At 40.6% G+C, this 21662-nt stretch overlaps 1 protein-coding gene across 16 annotated transcripts in view; it reads right to left on the bottom strand.

The window, feature by feature from the left end:
- ATP2B2 (ATPase plasma membrane Ca2+ transporting 2) overlaps window positions 1–21662 on the bottom strand; it is a 414874-nt gene that overhangs the window by 45628 nt on the left and 347584 nt on the right. For all 16 annotated transcript variants that reach the window (XM_071440030.1, XM_071440026.1, XM_071440025.1 and 13 more), the window contains 4 exons: window positions 9275–9516; window positions 8105–8339; window positions 2280–2459; window positions 1211–1298 (listed from right to left, as the gene is read on the bottom strand). In XM_071440030.1, coding sequence (XP_071296131.1) covers window positions 1211–1298; window positions 2280–2459; window positions 8105–8339; window positions 9275–9516 — 745 coding nt within the window. The remainder of the gene's footprint in view (window positions 1–1210; window positions 1299–2279; window positions 2460–8104; window positions 8340–9274; window positions 9517–21662) is intronic.

Here is a 21662-nt window from a genome sequence, read left to right as displayed (position 1 = left end):
TTCCACTGGTCTCAAGCCCAAATAACCCAACTGATCCAATCTTCAACTTCACAATGGAACTTCTGCTCTAGAATTCATTTTGGCATTTTTAAAAATTGCACGATGCTCAAAAGCCTTTGTAATCAGCCATATCTGGAATCATAGAAACAAAACTTAAAGGATTTCCTACCTAAATGTGGAATAATATTGGAGTAGTCAACAGCTGAAAACAGGTATGTGATCAGCTGGATCTTAGCCTGAACTTTAGCTGCTCCAAGAATTGCTAAAGGGGCTCTCCAGACTTTCCAGGGCATTAGCAAAGTATTCCAGCTCTTTCTTCATCAGGAAACAGCAATCTGCTGACAGGGCTTCTACCTGAGCGTGGCCAAAAATGATGTTATTCCTGCTCAGAAACTGCCTGATTTCACCAGCCATGAAGTGTGAGCCTCCAAGTCAACTGAATAAGATGCCAAGTCATCAAAAGAAAGAAGGAAACTGCAAACCAAACCATTTTTAATGGCAGCATTCCATCTGCAGACAGTGTGGGGAGAGAATGGGGTTTGGATGGTACACTTCCTACAGGGCAGACTCTAAAAATACAGGAATCTAAAGGGAGCCTATGCAAATCCCACAGTTAAATTAGCCTACAGGAAAAATGGAATTGGCTGAAAATCCCCATCTCCACTGGGCAGCTCCCAGTTCCACATCCCAATAACTGCTGCTGGGACAGGAAAAGGTTTTTTTTCCTCTTTGAACGCTCTTTAGGATAATTTTGGGAGAAGAGATGCACTGGAGTGACTGGATTCACTCTGAATGAGATTGCTCTTGCTTCCCTCATAAAGCAGTGCAGGCAAAGACAAAAAAATCTACGTCTCCTCTTGTTTATATCCTGTTTCCCAGCAATATTTTCTTTCTGCCCTCCAAATGCACATTTTCCCTCCCAGCTCGAGTCTCATTCCAATTAAAAGTCACAAGGCAAATATGAGATTGCCTAAATCCACTTGCCAGGCATCTTGTTGCTATTTCTCTCATTCCTGCCAAGGAGTTTCCTATTATTTTCCATGTCAAGGCTGAGGTAGAACACAAACACAAGAGTGCAAGAAAACTTCTTTGTGTGGTGCAGTTAAAGATGACAACTCAGGTGGATTGGGAACAGTGAAATCAAAGCAGATGATGGGCTTCAACACCTTCATCATTGATTTCCAGCCCCCCACAAGCAGTTTGCACCCACCTTTCACCAAAGTGTGTTTGTCCGTGGGGGAAGAGCGAGCAAGCACCCGGAGCTTTGGCCAGATTTTGTCAATCCGCTCCTGCTCAATCTGCAGGGGGGGAACACAAAAAAGAACCCAAACCGTAAAACCTCCAGCCTGTGATGAGCAGAGTTTATGTTATTGTGTCAGAAAATTCCCCTGATTGCTCAAACCTGCAGCTTTTCTCCAAAGCACAGAAAAATTCCAGCAGCCATCAATGCTGCAAGGGAAGACAAGGCCAGTACTAACAGGGCTCAGCTGCTGGCTAACATAGGTAAATTCTTCCACAATATCTAACCAGCCTTTCTTATCATCTTTATGGATAAATCCACCCAGAATCATCATTCTAGATAAAGGATACTGGAGTTTCTCAAAGCTGATCAAACCTGTTCACAAGTTTGTTCTACTCTACAGGAGAACCCAAATCCTTCATTTAGCACCAATAATGGCAAGATTTTCTTGTGTAACAGGAACAAAACCAAACTTGTTGCATTTACTAACATTCCCAGGATTCCTCCCATCCATGCAGGGAGCACATGACTGTGTCCACTCATTTAAGGTGGACTCAAGAGCCAGCATAGATTTTTCTTTTTAGAACTGTGTCTGAGCTCCATCTTTGATGAGGAGTTAAAAACTTTCCAAAGGATGGATTTTTTTTAATGCAAATCATTGCTGTGAGTACATTGGAGAAAGTGGAATAAATTAAAGAAATGAGAGGAGCTGGTTCCCAGTAGAGATTGCATTTTAGGAGCAAAATTACTGTTGAGTTCCTTCTCCTCTTTGCCATAAACCTGCAAGGTTCCTTCTCCTCCTTGCCATAAACCTGCCTCAGGTTTTGATTTCTTGTGGAGTACTGCAGTTCTAAAAACTGCAGAATTAGGCCTGCACTAAACTGATACTGGAAGAGTAAAGAGTGGAATTTCACCACTGTTTTGAATTACAAAAATTTAGTGGGAGAAAAAAGTAGGAATTTTTCCAAGCAGTCTTTATGTTACGAGGTGCATCCCAGTGCAGGAGAATATTTTGGTGTTTTCACTGGGTTTTGTTTACCTCTCCCTTCTCATTTCGGATCCTCCTGTTGAACTCCTTGCCCTCGAGGCAGAGGAAGTCCTCTCCGGGGTGGATGATGCCACATTTGATGGCGATGGCACGCGCAGTGTTGATGTTGTCCCCGGTGACCATGCGCACGGTGATCCCGGCTCGCTGGCACTTCCGGATGGCTTCTGGCACCTGCAGAGGATCCCTCGGGGTTTTAGCTTTTGTATTTTTCAAATCCTGGACTGTAACTCTAAACTCCATACAGAGTGCTACTTAACTGTCTTCACATTTTGGTCAGATAAAATTATTGATTACACAAAAGTGCTGCCATGCTCATAAATTGTGCACATTATAAGATATACAAGAGTTCTTCTCTAGGCCTGGAACTCAAGGACACCTCACTGCCTCAGGCCCCAAAAAGTATAAACAGAAGTGAGCTGGGGGGAGCAAACTGGGGGTGAATGCCTTCATTCCCTGCAGCTGGAATGGGAGCATTAACCCCTGATGTGTGAATGGCCAAACTGATCATGGTGGGACAAACTCGTGCCCATGGCCCCCCTTGGCTGCAGCCTCTGGAGGCTGTGGCTGCCCCAGCTGTGCCTGCTGAAGGCTTCCATCAATCCCCACTTTATTCCCTGAACCTGGCCTGGCCTCTGCTCTGGGGGCGCCTCCAAGGCATCACAGAAACAAGGCAAGGGCAAAGAAAACTCCTGGATCAGAGTTAAACACAAGGCAGGTGTCCCCATCCAGAAAAATTTCAGGCTAAGGAATGCCTGAAGCAGGAAGGGGAATCAGATGTGTTTTATTGTAACTTGACTCTTCTGGAGTTGGGGTCACTCCACAAGCAAGGCAAATCTTGTATCAAGTAAAAAAATTGTCTTTTAGATCAGTTCCTTCAACTTTCTCCTGGCTTGAATGAAAATGAGTGCTCTGCAGCTTTTTTGACCTTTAGCAAGCTGAACAAAACTACTCAACACGTGTAAATACGAATGGACAATACAAACATTCTGTACAGAAAATTACTTCTGATCCAAACCTTCCTTTCAAGATTTTAAAGTTATTGTGATTTAGCACTACTTAATTCATGCTTATCAACAGGTGGAATTCCTAAATACAGGAGTTTAAAATTAATATTTTACATATTTCAAAATCATTTAAATGAAGCCTGATTTTACTGATGCCTTTTCATGCATGAGATAAACTTCTGCTGCACAGGAAATGTATCAGGGAAAGAGATATATTCAGGGTATAACAGGAGCTGTGAGATTAATGTAGGGGCTCCATTCTGACTTGGCATCATACACATCTTATTTTAAAAAAATAAATTCAGGAATTAAAAGAAAAGATTGATTTCTAGTAATTAAATAAAGCTGTTTTAATACAGTACTTCAGTAAATGAAGGCTACAGAAAGGTTCCATGTTTATAGCTCAGTTTCAGATGGGGAAAAAAAATTCTATTCCCTTAAACTACATCCTAATTAATTATAATTTCTAAGTAAATATCACTAACCAATTAATTCAGTCTCATGACATTTTTGCATTATTTTGCATTATTGTTATGAAAGCGTTATTTCTTCAAGAGAAAAACAGCAATATTATTTACAGTGAGAGAGTGAGGAATGTGTTTAACATGTCCAGAACAGCCTGGATGTCATTGTTCAGCACAGCACCACTTTCTAAATTTCATTTTTACCTACAAGAGCCTAGAGCAGCCCAGGATTCATCATGAAGGCTGAAGCCCTTCACAGAGCTACAGGGAAGTGAACTGCCCTACTCAGAAGATGGCAATGCACAATTATTAAAAAGTATTTTAAAACCACACAACTATTTAAGAAAAGGTATCAAAATGGATATTACTGTCTGTATTCAGATATAAATGTGTTGTGAAACTCAATGCCAATTTGAGTGGATTCATCTCATCCATTAGTGCAGAAAATGCTGAGGAAAGGAAAAACCATCTCCAACATTATACTGCTAATTTTATGCATTTCTAGATATTTTCATTTCCTCTGTAGCCACAAGTAGGGGACACCACTGTGTGTTTTATTATATATTATAATATATATTATATTTTTTTATATATATTACAAATGCTTTACACATACACCACTGAGTGTATTGCTCTGAGCCAGTGTAGCACACCTTGGGCTTTAAGGGATTTCCTGGGGCCAGGAAGGCACTGAAAACCCTAAACTCCTCCACCACACCACAGATAATGGTTCTCCCAGCCTGGGAATAATTTCACACCAGGTTTGTGAATATTTATTAAAGGCATTTTGTGGAGTTCCTGCTTTCCAAAATGCCTCCCTAAACCAACACCTCAGCAAGGACCAGAGCAGAACTTTCCCCAGGATTCCCAGGAAGATCCTCCACCCACAGGACGTGCTGTTTGCAGGACTCTGTCAACACAGATCACAAAATCAAGGGCAGAATTCAGGGACAGAGCTTTATCTTCCCATTTCCACACCTCTAACTGGGAATATTTTCCCTACAAATTGTACACCCTGGAAAAATTATTTCCACCCGAAGCCCTTTAGTGATGTGAAATAGGTTTCTGTAGGGGAATATATGATCAGGTCCAGTCTGTTCCTTAAGCAAATGACCCCTGATCTCCCCAGTTTCCACATTCATAATCCTGCCTAAATCCCATTTGTCAATTGGAAATGCTTTTGGTACCCACTTGGAGCTGTGGTGACCCTCATGTATAGGACAGGACAGATTTAGATGGAAATCTGGAAAACCAGCCCAATGGATGGACTGTGAAGGAGAAAAATAAATTACAGTGCAAGCAGAAAAAAAAGGATATTCCCATGAAGGGTCAGTCCCATTGAGCAAGGTCAGGGGAGGACAGCTCCAGTTGCAAACAGGTCTCAAACTCACATCTAACTGGAGAAATCATCCTGTTTTCCTCTCCTGTCATTTTCTGGACAGCTGGTGGGTGGTATCTGATTTAATAGTGTGTACAGTAATTACAGTTAAAATATTGTTCATATTTTTTTTATTGCTGTAAGGGAGAAAGAGTGTTGGCAGACTGAGTGGGCAGAGGAAGCAGATATTTTCCATCAGTTCTGCAGAGCTTAAGTACACATTTCACAATTTTTGGGGTTTATTTTCCCTCTGCAAAGCAAAATTTCCAATGCAAGCATGCATGCACCGAGTATCCAACGCAGGAATATCTTTCCCAATCAGGTGACAAATAAATAGGAGATATTTGGAAGGGATTTACGTTCATCTCCCAGAAATAACAGACTGGAGGCGTTTTCTGGCAGATCAGTGTGAGCCAGTTCAGGCTCATTAAAATCAAGCCAGAAAGAGTGTCAGGATCAACAGAGAATCTCTGCAGGAGAAGGGCATCACTCTGTTTGTTCTCTTCCTGTGTATTTATCAAAGAAAAATAAAAAACACGCCCACAAAATATAAATATCAAGCAAGAAGTTCAGTGCTTGCTAAATCCAGCAGCTGCTGATGACAAAGCTGGTGTCTGAATTAACCTGGGAATATGGAAAAGCCATGGGTGTCCATGGTGGGCATTCCAGAGAAAACTCAACACTTGCTGGACATGAGTGATAAATAACTCATTCAAATGGTGGTTTTTTAGTGTATGGGGGAGATGTGAGTGCCAGAAAGCTCCCTGAGTATCCCAAGAATGGGATCATTCCTGGATGCACAGGAGCCATGTCCTACAGGATCCACAGCACAGCCCAACACTCCCTCAGGGAAAAGGAGAATCCTGATTCTTCCCCAGAAAACACAGGAATACAAGTGAAGGGAAGGTAAAGGCTGCCAGGACTGGGACAAGTTTATTAGAATTACCTGAATTATCACCTCCATCCACATAAATCCTGACATCGGTGAAGATTGAGAATATTGATAAAGCAGCACTTTTAGTAAGAATTCTTATTTTTGTGTTCTTTTTTTTACCCCTACAGAAAGCACTTTGAAAATGCATAAGCTCCAGTGGGGAGTCAATTTAATGAGCAGATTTCATTTTGGCAAAATATTCCCTAGAACTGCTCAACATCTTGCTATTTGCATCAGCAATGGGGATTTCACACACGCACATTACAATATTCCAACCAAGCCAGATATTCCAAACTTACAGAGTTTTCTGAACTTTATGTTTTTCTCCTGGCTCAGGGTTTATTGGTTCATTTATTTCCCCTAAGGTACTGCTTCTTATAATGTGCAGAGTAGTAATAATTTAAATATTGGTTTAAATATTTTTATTTTGTTATTGCTACTTCGAAGCAATAAAGTCAAAAGAGACAAGGAGGAAAAAAACAAAAACCCAAGTCCCAAATGTCCAAAATTTGGTAAAATTCTGAAATTGCAAATATTTTATCGTGTGTCTTGCACTAAAATAGAAATGTTCCTGCATGTTCTGGTGCTAACCTACAAGAAATTCAATACAATATTCAAGTATTTGTTTAGAAATAAGATGTTTTCCTGCCCTTCATCTCTTTGATTCTTTACATAGAAGTCAGATTTGCCCTCTATTTTTAGCAGAATTATTCACTTTTACCTCAAGCTCCTCAAAAATTATTCTCTGCAAGATAAGAGCAGCTTTCTTACAAAACACCCTCCTAACAATCACATGAAAGGAGAGTTTGCAGCTATTTTCCATAATAACTGCAAATCCCACTGCTCCCCAATCCCTCAGTCTGTCACACCACACGGAACCTGACTTAAAGCTGTTTTCTAACGTGGATCATGATTTAATTTAGGAGGGGGAGAGGATTGATTCACAGTTCCAGTGGCCACTGACAAAATATTTCTGAAAATATCTATATTTTCTGCAAAATATTTTCTGCAAAATATCCATCTGTGTGAGCTGGAGCATTAAAGGAGCACTGTAGACAGAACTTCTAAAGGACATTTTCCAACATTTTGAAAGCCGTGCAATGTCAGCCGTGGGGACAGATGCATTAGCAGCAGGAGACCATCTGATGACAGATAAAGTGGATGCTGTTTATCTGCTCTGTGTGGAGATAAGGAGTTTATCATCCAGTTGTCACCTACACAAGATTTACTTTTTATTTTAACCTTCATATTGAGGAGAAAAAGCCAATAAAATCCATTCTGAGGCAAGGCACAGTCTTGGTGCAGTTGGTACCTGGGGTTGTGTCCAAAGGTAGCTCCAAAGGTACTGTCACCATTTTCAAACCCCACATTGGAATTCATAATTCTCCATTAATTATCAAGCACCAATAGAGAGATCAGAATTCTCTAACTCAACCCTTTCTATTTATGTAGGAATGTAATTTACAAGTGTAGAAGCAGGGGTGTGTTTCCCATGTGCACACCTACTACTGATTTACTCTGAAATTTTATATATATTTGTACACTCCATGTAAATGTGATATCCATGACAACTGCAGCCTTTCCTTCTTCAAATACAACATCAAAAACAAGTTTTCCTGAGTAGTCACCAGGTACAATCTTAAGTAAAGTGACAACTATTACAATAAATGGCAAAAACTCCAGTTTCTCTGGAAACTGTCATTATAACCATGGCAATTTTAATAACTGCACTTGTCTTCCCTTCTTTCAGAGTTGTACATCACTGCACTGCTTAAAGGAAAATTCTTTAACATGTGGGAGCACTACAAAACCTCTGCTGATCATTTCAATCCTGCACTGCAGAAAGCCCTGTATTCCTTTATTTAAATATAGTTGAATTTTATCACCCTAATTATTTGGCTTTTTATCAGGTAAAACCCATTTCTAAAGCTGATTTTCAGCTTCTTTGAAAGAACTAATTTTAAAAAAAGAGATAAAACCTGTAAAAAACCATTCAGGTTATGTCCAGTTTTCCACAAGATAAAAATTGGACGTACCTCTGGCCTTACTGGGTCTTCAATGCCAACGACACAGATGCAAGTCAGGTCAGATAAGATGTCATTCTCGTTGTCCCAGTCAGGCTCAGGGCTGCTGGGGAAGTCTCTGAAGGCCACACAGATGGTTCTCAGCCCATCACAGGCCATGGGCTCAATCACCTTCTTCACCATCTCGTCCCTGTCGCGGGGCCTGAAGATGCGCGGTTCCCCAGCCACGTTGAGGATCCTGGAACACCTGGTTTGGGCAGGAAAAAGAGAATGAAAACTGAGTGTGATGCCTTAGCATTTTAGCTTTTGTATTTTCCATCTATTTGTACTCCTGCAGCTCTTTAGTGTGTCACTCCAAACTGCACACCCAGTGTCAGCTGCAGCTTCCCCACTTTGGGCACACACAACAATTCCTCTCCAGGCCTGGCAATCAAGGACACCTCACTGCCCCAGGGCCCAGAGATGGGAACAAAAGGGACTTGGGGGGAGCAAACTTGGGCTCAGTGACTTCATTACCTGCAGCTGGAATTGGCAGATGAACCCCCAATGTGCAAATGGACCAAACTGATAAAAGTATAAAAACCTGTGACCTTCATCTGCCCAAATGTACCTGCAGGCTCTTCAATAAATAGAACTGATTTTTATTCCCTTAGTTCTGTTTGGGTTCTGTTTTTAGGTAGTCCCAAAAAAGCATCAAGTGTGCATCTGCATGACTGCCAAAGTATTTCCTGTATAAGCTCATTTCAGTCAATGCTTTCCTCTTCTGATGTCAGGTTTTAAGTTTCTAATGTAAATTTCTAGAAGATTCACTGCTGAAATATCAGAGAGAATTTGAAACTTATTGCACAGACACCAAGAACCCTTCATGCATTATTTTCTCAATAATCAATGAGCTGGCTGCTTACAGTGAAATTGAAAAGTGCTTCTTTTCCAAATGGGTTGAACATAAAGAATCCATTTACAAATTACCAAGAGCAGACCCAATTCTTTGGTAAGAAAAACAGATCAATTTCCCAGAAGCACTTAAAAAAAATTTAAAAAACAACAATTTAGCTCATGCTGCTAAGGTGTGTCCCATTTCTGGTGCAGGCAGCAAACTCCAAACACCAGAATTCCCACATTTTAGCATCAGGATGCTTTGAATTTTGGAAAAAAACAAGGCCAGGGATGCAGTGCACTCACTTCTTGAGAACAATCTCGGAGGCTCCCTTGCTGTACATGCGGAAGCTGCCGTCGGGCATTTTGATGACCGTGCTCATGGACTTCCTCACGGAGTTGAAGGTGTAAACTTTGTAGAGCTTCTCCTCGGGGATGAGGCTACGGACGGGCTCATAATCCTGCTTCAGATCCAGCACAAACCCCAGGAGCCCACACTCCGTCTTGTTGCCCACCTGGCGAGGCAGCCCGCCCTCTTTCTCTGGTGGCTGGAGAGAGGAGAAAAAAAATTGGAGATTAATTTCTCTCATTTTTCTCACAATTCTTAAGTTTAACATCTGAGCTGTGCAGCCACAAGGCTTGCAGTTTTTAAAATCGAGGTAAAAATTCCATGGAGCTCCACCAGACCTGAAGCATCTCCTCACAAGGAGAAACGTTTCTCTAGACCATATTTGCCACATTTGGTCTCTGGCATTTCTTTTTTCTTAAATTAGCCATTGGCAGCTTGTGATGGTTGGGCAATCCATTAAAAAGGAAGTAACTTTCCTTAGGCTGAAAACCAAGCAATTCTCACTTGTCATGAACAGAGGATTTCCTTTTCTCTCTTGCTTAGAATTCCATTGGTTTGCTGATTTTCACTGCTTTAAAAGTGAGTTAAAGAAAGCTCTATCTTTTTCTTTATTCCTGCCAGGCATTTTTATATAAAAATAAATCTCCATCCAACCATAACAACAAATCTCAGTGAAAAAAAAATCTATGAAATAATAGTCCTGTATCTAAATGTATTCGTTTCTAGAATTACTTTAGTCTGCTGCTTCAGACAAATAAATTCTATGTATGTTAGTGAAAATGGAGTAGACTGAACACTGTGCTACTTCTACCAATTCTTAATCCTTCTGAAGGAGAGAAGGAAGGACAAGGAAGACTTAAAATTCCTTTTCAAAACAGAAATAAACACTTAATTTACAAACTTTCTTGGGAGTGTTGTACACCCCACACAAAATATTCCTGTGCCAGGACCCCAGACTTCAAGTGGCCAATGTGTGAACTATAAGCTAATGATAACTTGCAGTTTCTTATGCTCAGTAGAATTAAAAAGTGTTCCTTAAGCCAGGGCTAAACTGCCCTTATGGGAATAAAAACAGGAAATCATCTCACAGCTTTAATTTGCACTGAAAACAGATTTTGATTTGGCTCAAGCCAAGACTCTAAGTCATCATTCTCAATGTGAGTTAAACATTTACCTCACGTTTTGCAGAATTAGCACTGCAGCACTGTATTCAGAATCCGCATTTAATTTCACTTTAAAATCCAGTTTACTTCAGCAATGAGATTCCTAATAGATAGAACTTCCTACATTGTCCATCACTGGGATGAGGGCACACAAAGGGAATGATTAAAGCTGCAAATCAGCCACCCTACTGGATTTGAATTCTTGCAACAAGTATGGCCACCAAAAGGGAAAAGGGGGCCTTTTAAATGAGCATTTAGGAATTAATTATCCCAGAAAACCACCAACTGCAGCTGGTTTGAAAACGAAGGTCAGCTAGATAACAGACTTCTAGAACTGAAGCAAACAAATAAACATTAATTTTTCCAAAAGAATCATCTCCCTACCAGCAGGAAGATTGATACCTGGATACCTGGTGACAGGTAGATTAATGTCTTTGTTTGGTTTTTTTCAGAGAGAAGCAGCTACAAAGAACAACACAGAATAACCCAAAAATCTGTCTGAAAGAGATTTATCCTTGCAAAAAGGATTGTAACATCTTTCTTTTATGTGAACCATCATTTTTACTGACTAATATGGGTCACTCTGGTGTTGCTGTGACATTTTAACATCACTCCAGGGTCACTGTAAAACACTGACATTCAGCAAAAATGCCAGGGAGATAACATTAATTTTATTACCTGCTATAACAACTTGTCCTGCTGTAACCTCATTATACTGTGATGTAACTTCCCTCTGGATTCTCAAATTCATTTAAGAATCTCTAATTCAAAATGGAAGTGCTCATAGTGAGGTGTATCTGGAATTCAGTGGAGTCAAAAAAATACCTTTTAAAATCCAGTTTTGTTTACTTAAATAAGTTTTGTGTTCCTGGCATTGCAGGCACAGAGTTCCTGAAATCTGCCAGGAACTTCAGGTTTCTCAAAGCAACAGAGGAACCAACTTCAGTGCCTGGGTAGTGATGGGTGCCAGGGAAGATCCATTCCCCTGGGCATATTAAATCCAACTGCTCTCATTTTGGACCTAAATCCTCATTTAGGCTTCTCTTTGCCACCAAACTCAATGAAAATTGTCACTGAATTAAATGTGAATGTGGTCAGGCCACTGGAACACTCCTGGAACCCAAAGAAAGACAAAGTTTTCCATCAAAGTCAGACAGCTCTAGACAATAATTAATTTATAGATATGATTTCATCATGCCCTGATGCCAAAGAAATCAAGAAAATAAAAACCTGCTCAATACAATTTCTCAATACAAAAAACTATCAGAGTCCTTCCAAAATCACCTTTATTTCAACAAAAAGTAGATCACACTCCCCTGTTCTTACCACAGCCTAAAAATAGATTCCTTTCAGGGAACATCTTTTGAATGCAAATACGTAAGCAAGGGGGGAAAAAAAAATACCCATGAAAAGAAAAGGAACAGACACTTCAGAAGGGTTTCAAAATCTAACAAGTGGCCACCTCCCTGCAGAGCAGCTGCTGTCTCCATATTCTTTGTGCATTACATTAGGGGCAAGCATATGGTGCTGAGAGCTGGCACGGAGCACTTCCTTCCCTGCACTGTTCCAGCTCAAAATCTATATGCCAGGAGCAGCCTCCTTGCAGATTGTTCTTGACAATCCCTTGCAGAAGCTGCTGCCTCTGAAACTTCCTGCTGGGCTGCAGCTAAATTTATTTCTCGCTGAATTCTGTGGTTCATGGCACCTGGAAAACAAGGACAGCCCGATGGGGTTACTGTGGAAGGATTCACTGGGGGCAGCTTCAGTGACCCCTCAGAGCATGGAACTGATGCCTTAGCATTTTAGCTTTTGTATTTTTCACATATTTGTACTCCTGTAGCTCTTTAGTGTGTCACTCCAAACTGCACACCCAGTGTCAGCTGCAGCTTCCCCATTTTGGGCACACACAGCAATTCCTCTCCAGGCCTGGCAATCAAGGACACCTCACTGCCCCAGGGCCCAGAGATGGGAACAAAAGGGACTTGGGGGGAGCAAACTTGGGCTCAATGACTTCATTACCTGCAGCTGGAATTGCCAGATGAACCCCAAATGGACCAAACTGATAAAAGTATAAAATCCTGTGAGCCAGGGTCCATTTTGGGTGTAGGCCCTGTGGGGATTTCATTTGCCCTAAATGTACCTGCAGGCCCTTCAATAAACAGAACTGCTTTTTACTCCCTTAATTCTCACTGGCCTCTGATTTAGATGGCCCTGACAAGGCATCACTCTGATATTCCTCAATTTAATATTGATTTTAGCAGAATGGGAACTCTGAACAACCACTGCCATCATTATTTACACTGCTACATTCCTGGCAGTGCTGCTCCCCCATTTATTAACAGGTGCAGCTGGTTTCACAACAAACATCTCAAAAGCCTGACAAATATTCATAATTTGAGTTAATTAGAGACAGAGTAATGGGCTAGCTGGAAATTCAGGGATGACAAGTGCAAAACCCCAAGCAGAACCCCCAGTATGCAAATGGACCAAACTTATAAAAGTATAAAAACCTGTGAAACATTGTCCATTTGTGGGTTTAGCCCCTGCAGCATTTCATCTGCCTGAAATGTACCTGCAGGCCCTTCAATAAACAGAACTGCTTTTTATTCCCTTAATTCTGCCTGGCCTCTGGTTTTAGGCAGCTCCAACAAGGCACCATAGCCCTTGGAAGCAGGAAGAGGGGAAGGCTTTGAGCTGAGATTTACCACAGGGAGCTCCAGCAAGGCCCTTCTGCTCCCCACAGGTCACCTGCAATCTGTTCCATCACCTGCTTGCAAGGGACTGAGCCAGGACCCTCCCCCAGGCATGACCCTTGCAAAATTTTTTCAAACATCTCTCCCAAGCCTTTGGATTATTTCCCCACAACATTTCAACTGCAAGCAGCTACTCACACGCAGAAGAACCCCCTGACAGATGTTTAAAAAGGCCTGGTTACACCCAGCACATCAAAATAGGTTTCTAGGTCAAACTACAGCTGCATTACCAAGGCTTAAAAATACCAATCCAAAGCCAGTATTGACCTGGTACTGAGTTTGGATTACAAAGGGAATTTTCAGAACTGTTGCACTAGGAAATAATTGACTAATAAAAGGTTTTAAGAAGAAAGATAACATTCTGGGCATAACTTAAAGAGGTGATCCAACTTGTAAAATTAGATTAGGAAATAATTCCCATTTTTGTCCTAACTCCATGCTAAACCTCCCTTTTTTCTCTGCAAGAAGACCCAAGAAGTCCTTCTACATTAAAATGTCAGGATTTTCTATATTATCTGAAGCCTTAATTTTTTGTATGAAATTCTCCTGTGTTCTACAGGTTGAACTACTCCTTTAGAATAACAATGACATTAAATATTCTAATTTATTAACATTGAAAATGAGCTTTGCTGGAATACCATATCACTATTGAGTGTTCTATTTCAGCCCAGCATCTCAACAGGAAAACAGAGGAAAACAAAAACTTTTTAAAATTAAATTGCAAAAGATTTCCACTTCATACTCTAATTACTCAAACAAAAGACAAAATGGACCAGGATGCACAGGAATTTTTCTCTGTATAATTAAACATGTTATATGTAAAATTTAAAATAACCAACAAGGTTGAATGCTGCTCAAACCACGTGATATTTTTACTTTTGAATTCCTAATATTGCAAAAAGAACTACTAAAGAACTGTGGTCCTATCAGAGAGATTCCCTGCTACATAATTTAATTTTAATCAATATTTTAATGTAAGACATCTAAAGCAAGATTAAAACCTCCCAATTTATAACCAAATGTTCCAGCTTTTTGCAGATATAGTTTCCTTCAACTGACTTCAAGCTAAAACAACAGAGATTTTGCCTGTTTCTCTTAGAGAAAAGCTGCAAAATGAAAGGGGTGAGTCTTTTTTAGCCAAGGATTAAGAATTGAAAACTTTGCTGGACTAAATAAATTTTCCCATTACAAATTGGGAAACGGTTCCAGAAGCTCTGTTGGTGAGAGGAAGGCAGTGAAATACCAGCCCTCAGCTGGTTGGGAATTTGTGTTTAGGATTTCTCTGGGATTCTGGAGCCAGAGCAATGGTTTAACCCCAGCTGGAAACCACAAAAAGGAGCCTCTTGCTCACTACCCCTTCCCCCTGAGATGGTGTGGGGAGGAAAATCAGAAATGCATCAACCCCCGGAGTGAGATAGAACAGATTCCCTGCAAACACCTGGCAGCAGCTGTGCACCCTTAAAATGCTGGGAATTTATTTCCACATGGGAATAAAAACAACCTTTTCTATCTGTGTAGACTGGGATCCTTGCAAGCTCAAGGGCAGGCCTGGAATAACATCATTGATCCCAATTTGTCCTTGCACGGTTTGGAAGTTTCCGTGAGGTTTCCATGCTCATGGTGAACAAGTTGCCGGTGCTTTCCACAGAGCAGGATGATTTGTGGGGCCACACAGCTGCTTCCCAGCTCAGAACCAGCCCTGCAAGGTACAGGGCTGCTGAAATTCACTTCAAATAAAGTCAAAAGTCAGCTTGAATTGGGGCCAGCAGAAGGGATTGGAGAAGAGCAGTTCTGAACTTGGGGCTGGTTGTGTAACCTGCCTGGCACCAGGGGACCCAGGCTGCAGGACTTCCACACCCTCCTGAGCTCCCTCACTGCATTTAAAACCCAGCACTGCAAACTTTGAACCTTAGGTGGTTTTTTCCTGTTCTTTTGCACAGTGCTGAGTAGCTCCACGTCAGTGTTCCCATTCACTTATATTTATATTCATTTATATTTATGTTCATTTATATTTATGTTCACTTATATCACCTGTTCACCAGAAAGTAAATTGATCTCCTTTTAACCCTCAAAAGATTAAGCATATTTTTACACTGAGCTGATACAGATCTCTCCCTTCACAATTCCCAAGAACTAGAGGTCCACAACGCTTAAGGAGAACGAGCTTCTTAATCCCTGACTTTGACAAGTTTGCACCATTTTTGGGTCCAATGATTGCAACTCCAGAATTTCAAAGCCCTATGGCTCATATATTTGGAAATTAGCTCGAAAACAGACAACAAAAAATGTTTGGAAAGCCTTTAGCAGATGCTTTACATGCCCTGGTACCTGAGATTGGATATATTTTCCAAATATGATTGGATTTGTTACATGTGGTACATAATGGTGTTACACAGTGCTTGCACGGAAGACAGAAAAATAGGAAATGTTTTTAGAAGTGTTAATACAGCTCCTCTAAAATAAAATCATTATAGGCTTAACCAGGAGCTTTGATTGTGAAGAGCTTCTGGCAGAGAACAGAAAAAAGACAACATTCACCTCTCACAGTGCCACGAATCTGCAGAGAAAAAGAATCAAACAGAAGGTGATGGGAGAAGGACAAGTGGTTTTTGCTAATTCCCACTGTATTGCCAGTTCTCTCCCTTTTCTCCTGATATATTTCCTGCATGATTTAAACACTTAAAGATCTCTGTAGCAGACAGGAGGGCACAGAGCTGTTGTAATATGAGAAAGATTAAACTCAAAATTGGAGGGAGGAACAGGATCAAGAGAAAAAATTGGGTTTTACTGATTGTATCAATGATCCAGCACATCAGCAGCATCCCCAGGCATCAAACAGGGCTGAACCAAAGCAGGATGCAGAGAGGTAAATAATAAATAATCACCTAAATAAATAAAGAGCTAAAATTTCCCCAGGGCTGCCCGTTATTGGTGTCCCCCATATTTCTAGTCTAAAAACAGAAAAAATGAGATTTAGAAGCTAATTCCTTCTGCTTCCCATCACCCACAAAACCCCAAGATCCACAGCAGTTCCATCTCTTGGGAAAATGGCACCAAACAAATCACCTCAAGTTCTCACTATTTCCTTTAGGCACCAAATGCTTCTCAAAACCAAGGGAATTTATTCCAAACCCTGGAACCCAGCTCATCCCACATGTAGACAACCTAAAATGAAAGCACAATGAAACCCCCAGCGAGGATGCAAAATCTGAAGACTGGAATCAAAAATATAAACAAGATTATTTCATAATAACAAAGTTCTACATTTAGAGTTTGCTCTAGTGTGAGAGATTTGATTTAGTATTTTATGTTTTTTGGGTGGAATGTATTAGTAATGAATGGTTATAATTGATTTGTAGTTTGATTTCTTGTGGTAAAATAGTTAATATTATAGGTATTAATATAAATATAGGTATAATTGAGTATAGTTCTAATTATATAATTAATATTACAAGTATGTTGGATGTAGATGTTTTTATAATTTTTTATGTGTTTTGGTTGAGTGATTGGAATTTAGTAGTACTTATGGGTGTTTTATAGGAATTGGAGGAGTTTTATTGTGTTTGTAAAGTGAATTTATGATTACTGCTATATTTGTGAAGGGAAGATAATGATTATTTGGTTTTTTGTGGTGTAAAGACTTATAGTATGGGGGAGAGATGTATTGTTTTAGTGGGGAATAAAAATAGAAGTGACTTTTTGATGGGAACTACACTGGCATGCTGTGAAAGATGCATTGTAACAGGACCACATGGGGAAAAAAATCCAGGTTACTGGTATTAGAAACAATAGCAGCATTGTGTGGCAAAAGCTAATAGGGAAAAACATTTATAAGGGATTGTAACTAAGAAATAGGTTGATTCTGATGGGATGGTGTTGAGTTTTACATCTCTTGTGTCTCACTCTTAATCAAGACTGATAATGGAATAAAATCTTCTAAAATGCCTCTCAGTTGCCCCATCTCTGTAAAAGCTGGGAAAACCAACACCGGTGGCTGGCTCCTGAATTCCCTCAGGTTCAATATCCCTCATGGTTATTAAACCTATTTAAATATCAGGGCTGCCCAAACTGCCTAGGAGAGGGTAGCAGGAATTTTTGTCTCGTTCCTGTATCAGTTGAAGAGCAGGTTCATGTGTGATGGAATTATCCAGGTACAACTGATGGTACAATTCCAGCACACCATGGAATTATCCAGGTACAACTGATGGTACAATTCCAGCACACCATGGAATTATCCAGGTACAACTGATGGTACAATTCCATCACACCATGGAATGATCCAGGTACAGCTGATGGTACAATTCCAGCACACCATGGAATTATCCAGGTACGACTGATGGTACAATTCCAGCACACCATGGAATTATCCAGGTACAACTGATGGTACAATTCCATCACACCATGGAATGATCCAGGTACAACTGATGGTACAATTCCATCACACCATGGAATTATCCAGGTACAACTGATGGTACAATTCCAGCACACCATGGAATGATCCAGGTACAGCTGATGGTACAATTCCATCACACCATGGAATGATCCAGGTACAGCTGATGGTACAATTCCATCACACCATGGAATTATCCAGGTACGACTGATGGTACAATTCCATCACACCATGGAATGATCCAGGTACAACTGATGGTACAATTCCAGCACACCATGGAATTATCCAGGTACAACTGATGGCACAATTCCATCACACCATGGAATTATCCAGGTACAACTGATGGCACAATTCCATCACACCATGGAATGATCCAGGTACAACTGATGGTACAATTCCATCACACCATGGAATTATCCAGGTACAACTGATGGTACAATTCCAGCACACCATGGAATTATCCAGGTACAGCTGATGGTACAATTCCATCACACCATGGAATTATCCAGGTACAACTGATGGTACAATTCCATCACACCATGGAATTATCCAGGTACAACTGATGGTACAATTCCAGCACACCATGGAATTATCCAGGTACAACTGATGGTACAATTCCATCACACCATGGAATTATCCAGGTACAACTGATGGTACAATTCCATCACACCATGGAATTATCCAGGTACGACTGATGGTACAATTCCATCACACCATCAGCTCTCCCACAACAGTTGCAGGATATTCAAAGGCTTCCTGCCTCAGATTGGCTGGGATGCAGGGTAATTATTTCATTTTTGGGAGGATAATTGGAATGGTTTTCCCTATGATCTGAAATGCTTTTCCCTATTATCCGAAAACGACCTGGAAACGACGCCCAAACCAAGGGAACGTTTTGCACCACACCATTCTCCTGCTGCTGCTGCTCGAGCTGGGGACGAGTTTGGTCAGCTATAAATTGATATAAAAATGGTGCATTTCAGCATCTTGCCTGCAACTCCAGCAAGGCAGTGCTCCCCTGAGAGGGGCCAGCTGGAATTGTGCAATGGATCAGGGTGACATTTCCCAGCAGCAAGGCTGAGGGAGCAGTGCTGATGTGGCTCAGGGAAGATGGACTCGTGCTCCTTTCAGCTCACAGAACAGGGAATAAAAGGATAGAGCCCATGCATGCCCCCACCAGTGGCTCTGGAAGAAGGGGAAATCAGGCATGAAGAACAGGCTGAGAGGCTGGTGTGACAGTCCCCACTCCCCCTCTCTTTGAATCTCACCTATTTTTACATTCACAGAGTTGGGTTTTTTTAATAAAAACCCTTCAATTTTAATAGCAAATAATTTAATTGTCCTTTTAATTTGAAGGACGTATCTGCCTTTGATTCACTTAAAAAAAAAGGCAAAAAAAATACTTCCACAAACATGAAAATTGATAATTCTTCTCACTGATTTAAGATGGATATGCATTTTTTTTAAAAATTAGAGAGTTGCTCGGGGCTGTGTCCAGTGGGATTCTGAATATCTGCAGAGAAGGAAACTCCACAATTCTGTGAGCAACCTGTGCCAATGTTTGACCACCCTCACCACTAATTCAAACAAAAATTACTATTTCTTTCAGTTTCACAGCCAGATAAATAGAGGGATAGCTCTAGCAGAAGTAGTTAACAAAGCAAAATTTAACCACATTTATCGATGCAATTAATTTAATTTGGACCAGAGCAAGGTTTTATGATTTCAAACTATAAATAAAACAACTGATAACTTTTAAAAATTAATAATATCTATTCATAAGGTCCTGCACATGTAATTCAACAATACCTATTCTAAGGAACCAAACACTGACAGAGATGTTACATTTATACATCACAGTTCAGCAGTGATTCCATAACATAAAGATATGAATTATTCCTCTCCATTTCCTAATCCTTTCTGGTTCTCTCATTTGAACTTTTTCCTTTTGTAATAAATTGTCTACATTTCAAGATAAATATAATTCAAACAGAAGGCTGGAAGTCTTTTAATTTAAAAACCAAAACTAATTATGAAAAATCTCTCCATTCCAAATGACAATAATTCGTGGCTGGGTTTCACCAGGGGTACATTAATGCACTACAGTGCAAAGAAGGAACTCTGCCTTGTTATGACACTACTGATCAATTCTTAGCTAGGACCAGGATCCTCCAGCCTTGCTGTTTCCAGATGAGATTCAACTGAATTTTACTGGCACAGATTTTTCTCTACATTTCCCTCAGAGGAAACTTGGCATACTTATTTCACTGTAAGATATTCATCTGTATTTAGGGATCTTCCTATTGTTATTGATCAAACCCATTCCTACACTCCCTTAAAATGTGCCATTTCATGACAATTTAGCTCTAAATTTGGAATATTCCCTATTCCCTTTCCAGTAAAAACCTGCACTCTTGTCCTTTTGTGCAGCCCCAGGGAACTGGCAATGCTTGGATTTATCCTGGCACCATCCCAGCTTTAAGTGCAACAAGAACTGTTGACAAGGAACCTATATAATCAAAGTAATTAGACACACCAATTGTTATTAACTTACTTTAATCAAAACCTAATTGACTTTAAATATAGCCTAAGTACAAGGATTCTGTTTGAGTTTTCTGTAAAGAAAGCCTCAGCACTTCTCCTGTCACCAATATCAGCAGAACTCAGACCACAGTGACAAAGGGACAATTTCTAAACCAAACCGACAAAAATTAGGAGCAGATGAAGAGATTTTATAAATTTCTAATGAATCCTTTAATACCTTTGGCAAACACTCCCCAAACTGTCACGAGCAACAACCAAGCTGAGCATTTTTCATTTCACAAGAGAAGCTGCACTGAATGGCAGGGCTGTAACTAATGGCACCCAAGAGCTGCTGCCTGGGTTGGATCTGTTAAACTCAGGTTTTACAGCCTGGTGGTCCTGGGCTGGCTCTGTGAGAGCTGCAGACAGAGCAAACAGGACAGGAACTGCCTGGGGTGGAGCTCATCAGGTAGGAAAACTCCAGTTCCAAGGCAAATGGCAATTGTTATTAACTTACTTTAATCAACAACTAATTGACTGTAAATATAGTCTTAGTAAAAGGATTCTCTTTGAGTTTTCTGTAAAGAAAGCCTCAGCACTTCTCCTGTCACCAATATCAGCAGAACTCAGACCACAGTGACAAAGGGACAATTTCTAAACCAAACTGGTGAAAATTAGGAGCAGATGAAGAGATTTCATAAATTTCTAATGAATCCTTCAATACCTTTGTCAAACACTCCCCAAATTGTCACGAGCAACAACCAAGCTGAGCATTTTTCATTTCACAAGAGAAATTGCACTCAATGGCAGGGCTGTAACTAATGGCACCCAAGAGCTGCTACCTGGGTTAGATCTGTTAAACTCAGGTTTTACAGCCTGGTGGTCCTGGGCTGGCTCTGTGAGAGCTGCAGACAGAGCAAACAGGACAGGAACTGCCTGGGGTGGAGCTCATCAGGTAGGAAAACTCCAGTTCCAAGGCAATGGCAATTGTCATTAACTTACTTTAATCAACAACTAATTGACTATAAATATAGTCTTAGTAAAAGGATTCTGTTTGAGTTTTCTGTAAAGAAACCCTCAGCACTTCTTCTGTCACCAGTATCAGCAGAACTCAGACCACAGCGACAAACGGACAATTTCTAAACCAAACTGGTGAAAATTAGGAGCAGATGAAGAGATTTCATAAATTTCTAATGAATCCTTCAATACCTTTGTCAAACACTCCCCAAACTGTCACGAGCAACAACCAAGCTGAGCATTTTTCATTTCACAAGAGAAATTGCACTCAATGGCAGGGCTGTAACTAATGGCACCCAAGAGCTGCTGCCTGGGTTAGATCTGTTAAACTCAGGTTTTACAGCCTGCTGGTCCTGGGCTGGCTCTGTGAGAGCTGCAGACAGAGCAAACAGGACAGGAACTGCCTGGGGTGGAGCTCATCAGGTAGGAAAACTCCAGTTCCAAGGCAATGTAGCCAGTTCAAAAAGCATATTTCCAAATTAGACCCAACACTGGGATT

This window comes from Agelaius tricolor, unplaced genomic scaffold, assembly GCF_023055355.1.
Source record: "Agelaius tricolor isolate 1412-34295 unplaced genomic scaffold, bAgeTri1.0.p SCAF_14, whole genome shotgun sequence".
Lineage (NCBI taxonomy): Eukaryota > Metazoa > Chordata > Aves > Passeriformes > Icteridae > Agelaius > Agelaius tricolor.
This window is presented reverse-complemented; position numbering and strand designations above follow the sequence as displayed.